Raw genomic sequence first — 4647 nt, forward strand, 5'->3', positions numbered from 1 at the left:
ATATTTAATATATGATGATATCTACATGATTATCTACATTATATAAACATGTTACATAAATTACATATTATATATAAATTACTTTAATAAATTAAATAAATTAAATATTTAAAAAATATTTACTTTATAATGCCTTCAATTTGCTTAATAAGTGACGCAGGTTTTTACTATTTTTAGTTATCATTAATAAGTTCAAATGTGTCGGTACGACGTTTTCATCACTTATAGGGGATTACATTAAAGTTAACGATAGTTGTCATTAATGATAAATATCGTCAAATATTCATCGACAGCAATGATATAGAATCGCACTTACTTAGTTTATCGACCGACATTATTAACGACATCGACAACTATCGGTAGGCGTGAAAAAATAGTTACAGAATAGAGAGCGCCCCAGAGCTTTGATTAGACGATTTGTTATTCTCTGTTGCCTATTATGTTTAAGCCTTAACAGGGAAATATTCGACTGTAGTTGGTTGGTTCTTACATTCTGATTCGAATTAAATTCTCGGTGAAAATTAGAAAAAGTTTCTACATTGAAAAAATACATTTTTTTTATTTTTTAGCGCTCATTGTTAATGGCAAGTTCAAGATGGCAAAAAGACTAGGCATACCGAGCGATGATTGATTGGATCTATAAGTAACAATTATGTTCATTTATTCGGAGTGCAGGCTAGCCGCACTCCGAGTCAACTTGGACTACGTTCCAAAACTTCCTTTTTGAGGAAGATTTTATTCTATATGCTATAGTATACGTTACGTGTATTATATATTTCGAATAAATTTTCTTCAGGAACGTAGCCTTGAACGAGCCCAATGAGGGTGATCAAATGAACATAGGATGTTTTCCATTTGATGATACAAATTGACATAAATGTCGTTCTATCTTTGTCATTCTCTGAATGTTAACAAAGACAGAACGACGCTAATATCGACTTGTGTCATCAAATTGTAAACAACAGAGAAAAATATCAGGGCGTTTCTCGTGTCGATTCCAGGCCTGATCTATCTTTCTTCCAAGTTGGTAGACTTTCATTCTGCCACTGAGCCACACACCTGACGCTGTTGGTATCTCTGTTGTATTTATGGGTACAGTCAACGCGATGCTACAAAAGCTTTGAAATGTTTTTTAATTGGTCAGTTTGTAGAATTCTTTCTTCTAATTGGCCCATCAAATGCTTCAAAGCATTTGTAGCGAGACTTTGACCACAACCTGTATCTAGTAAATGTTTTACAACATGGAAAGCACCCATAATTGGTTATTATTTAAGGTGCTTTTTCATGCTGACGATCGATGCTTTTCGGCGTCAAAAACTCTCAGGTTTCTCTCTGGTGAAAGTAAGTTTATACCTATGTTATTTGTAGTAATGTAGTAGCAAATTTTTACGACACTAAATCTAACATCTTAGCTAGGATCTCTTTATTATTGTGTATCACCTCTTAAAGAGGGATCTAATGCAATGCTTTTTATCAGAACTTCCAAAATTTATGAAAGATGTCTAACACTCTTCTCGATGAATCCAAGAAGCCATCATATTATAGTTTTTCTGAGCTTCCTGTAAAGTATACTAAGAAGTCTTTGTCACTAGTCATACATAATAATATTTACTGTTATTCCATTTATTAAAATTTTATCTTGCAGGATGAAATAATAACAATAATATTAAGAAACTTAGATTTACAGTCATTATGTCGCATGAGCAGAGTGAATAAACGTTTCAATAATTTAGCACAGAACCATCTGCTTTATATAAATTTAAACTTAGAACCGTATTGTTATATTGTTAATACAAAGGCATTGTATTATTTAACACCTAGATGCAAATATTTGCGACAGTTGAATCTTTCATACTGTAGAGGTATTTCTGTCCAGAGTTTTGAATTTTTTCTTGTTTTTTATGGTAGTCTCTTAACACACTTACAATTGACTTGCTTACGTATCGACAACAATACCATACTTAGAATTTCGAGAGTATGCAAAAATTTGAAAGGTATATACATAAATGATTATTATAAGCACAAATTGTATGAGCAATACTATGATATAAAATATATTTTTCTTAGAATTAGATGTAGGTAATTGTTACATGATAAATGATAATGGATTCTCATATCTCAAAAATTTGAAGTTCCTGGAGTGTTTGAATCTTTGCAAGACATATATAAGTACTGAGACTCTTTGCAAGATACTGCGAAGAAATATACGGATGCGTCACTTATATATAGCAGAAACCTACACTCATCTGAATGCAGATGAAGTTATAATGGAATTAAGAAATTCCTGTCCAGATTTGGAAAGTATAGATTTACAGAGAATACACACTCTTACATCGCAAGGTATTAATGCTCTTGCTGACTACAAAAATCTACGAAATGTGAATTTGACTTGGTGGTACGTGTTGTGTCACACTTTGAAAATACATTCTGTCATACTTTTTGAAAAATACATATTCTTCATTTATTTATGGGACAAATCAAACCTGAGATCTTACTAACTAATAAATCTATTGCTCTCATACAGATCTAGGCGTCATCCTAATTTTTTAAAACAAACAGCAATATCATATTGAAATCATATTCATGAAAATTTGTATGTTTGTTTTGCTATCTTGAAATAGCTGCGTTATCCTTCTATTTACTCTATTGAAGAATCATAACAATATTTTTTTTTTTACAGTAAAAGGACAACTGATCATGGTGATAGTTTCTTTAGATTGTTTTCCTCCTGTCAACACCTGGAAACAATCCTCCTAGGCTATGTTAAAGGTTTCACTGAATGTGATCTAAAAGCACTGACATTATGTAAAAATTTAAAACAATTATTTTTGATGGGCACACCCATACCAGCTGAGATATGTCACACAATTTTCGTGAATTGTTCTAAATTGGAATTGATTGATCTCAGCTTTTGTAAAATTGCAAATTGGTTGCTTCTGCAGTGGCAACAAAAATACATACACATAACCATTAAAGCATATGACGTTCTCGATTAATCGACTCGACCCGACCCCAGGTCAGGTCGGCACCGATAACAAGTTCGATTTGAGATTCGAAAGTGTCATGGCAAAAAGAATTTTCTTCTTATCTCTATCTAAAATTGTTCATGAGGTTTATCTTATTAAATAAATTGTGTGAGTTAATAAATATATTACACAATAAGTATATTAGGTAAGAAATTTGTGCTGTACAACCGGTCGTAAAAAGGTTGCAACACTTTTTTGATAGGTTTCGGAATGACTCGTCAAGCGATTGATTCTTATTTGTAGATCCATGAATAAGAACCAATCATTCGATGAGCAAACTGCATTCCGAAACCCATCGAAAAAAAGGTGTTGCAATTTTTTTGACCGATTGTATATAATCATAGTTAATTATGAAAACACGAATATGTATAAAATGTTAATATATCATTGAATGATATATAAATTTTAATTACAACAAATATTGTAAATAATAATTTTTACAAAAAATAACAAATATAAAAATTATTTGAGTTGAATCTGGAAAATGATTCAAATGGCCGAAGGGATTTTATGTGAATATGTAGACAGTGATGGTAAGTCTTAATTGAAAATATTGTAACATTAATAATATGCTTTATCGATAATCAATTTACATACTACAGCTCTAAAGCTATAAATTATTTTTCTTTTTAAAAAACATTCATTAACATTTGTATGGACAACAAATTTATGCTGTAGCAAATCATCATTTAAAATTGAAAATAGTGATTTATGTGCGCATTACTAGATAAAAAACTTTTACTTATGAAAATATTAAAGATAATGATGAAATAATTTCATTTCAGAGAGCATAATAGCATGCAACACAACGATAAATACGCAAGAAATTAATTGTAATAAGTGCAAAAATGTACAAAAATGATAATGGTATATGAGATCTTACTTCCTTTATCAGACAGTTCTGATGAAGAGTTATATATCTATTTAATACAAAAGAAGAAAAATAACGCAAATTAAATTAGAGATGTTATTGATCAATATACTGCAGAAGAGGTAAATATATGTAATATCTATTAAATCTATAAACTAAATGTGTAAGCTATTTTTCATATATTATTTTGTATGATATTTTAAATTCAAAGAACATTTTAGACTTTCAAGAAGAACATGTGAGAAAATAATTAATTTATTTATACAGAGTAAATGTTGTCATAAAAGTTCCAATTCAAGTTGTCATAAAATGGTGAAAGGATTACATGGTGTGCTCAGTTTGCAAGCATCTCTCTCTAATTCTCTGCTTTCTTTTTTATACAATGATCGTTTGTAGATCCAATTTAGCCAACCTTGTTGTTGTCTTCGTCACACGCACATCATTTAGGTTTGGTCTCTTTTTATCATGTACTACTTAGTACTACCAACGTTTGTTCGCGTCGCATGCTCCTACCCTAACTCCTACTCACTTTAACGCGTTCATTGGAATGAGTAGGAGCTGTAATAAAAATTGAAAAACATTTCAGAAATACATATTTAAAATATCTATACTTTTTAATAAAATTTTCATATATATATATATATATATATATATATGAATTTTGAAATATTGTATATAAAATTCGTATAAAAAAATTTGAGATATTTTCTAAGCAGTTATAAAATAATACAGAAATTCTAAAAATTCAGA

General features: G+C 30.0%; 1 protein-coding gene and 2 long non-coding RNA genes across 3 annotated transcripts in view; 1 reads left to right on the forward strand and 2 right to left on the reverse strand.

Moving 5' to 3' along the window:
* LOC108689460 overlaps positions 1–353 on the reverse strand; it is a 2314-nt gene extending 1961 nt beyond the window's left edge. The window contains exon 1 of the long non-coding RNA XR_001931831.1: positions 124–353. This is a non-coding gene — a long non-coding RNA (uncharacterized LOC108689460). The remainder of the gene's footprint in view (positions 1–123) is intronic.
* A 945-nt stretch (positions 354–1298) lies between these two features.
* Positions 1299–3436, forward strand: LOC108689399 (F-box/LRR-repeat protein 4-like). Its single transcript, XM_018196153.1, has 5 exons — positions 1299–1341; positions 1478–1561; positions 1646–1994; positions 2068–2395; positions 2681–3436. Exons 2-5 carry the CDS (start codon positions 1499–1501, stop codon positions 2994–2996), a joined length of 1056 nt encoding a protein of 351 aa, XP_018051642.1. The 5' UTR covers positions 1299–1341; positions 1478–1498; the 3' UTR covers positions 2997–3436.
* A 735-nt stretch (positions 3437–4171) lies between these two features.
* LOC108689400 overlaps positions 4172–4647 on the reverse strand; it is a 1899-nt gene continuing 1423 nt past the window's right edge. Inside the window, exon 3 of the long non-coding RNA XR_001931830.1 lies at positions 4172–4455. This is a non-coding gene — a long non-coding RNA (uncharacterized LOC108689400). The remainder of the gene's footprint in view (positions 4456–4647) is intronic.

Source organism: Atta colombica, unplaced genomic scaffold (assembly GCF_001594045.1).
Source record: "Atta colombica isolate Treedump-2 unplaced genomic scaffold, Acol1.0 scaffold27, whole genome shotgun sequence".
Lineage (NCBI taxonomy): Eukaryota > Metazoa > Arthropoda > Insecta > Hymenoptera > Formicidae > Atta > Atta colombica.

Bases quoted from the DNA above. Each gene is read 5' to 3' on its own strand.
- LOC108689399 (XM_018196153.1), top strand. From the start codon at position 1,499: ATGTCTAACACTCTTCTCGATGAATCCAAGAAGCCATCATATTATAGT. The intron at 1,562-1,645 runs GTAAAGTATACT...TTTATCTTGCAG, and splicing joins ATAGTTTTTCTGAGCTTCCT to GATGAAATAATAACAATAAT. The intron at 1,995-2,067 runs GTATATACATAA...TATTTTTCTTAG, and splicing joins AGTATGCAAAAATTTGAAAG to AATTAGATGTAGGTAATTGT.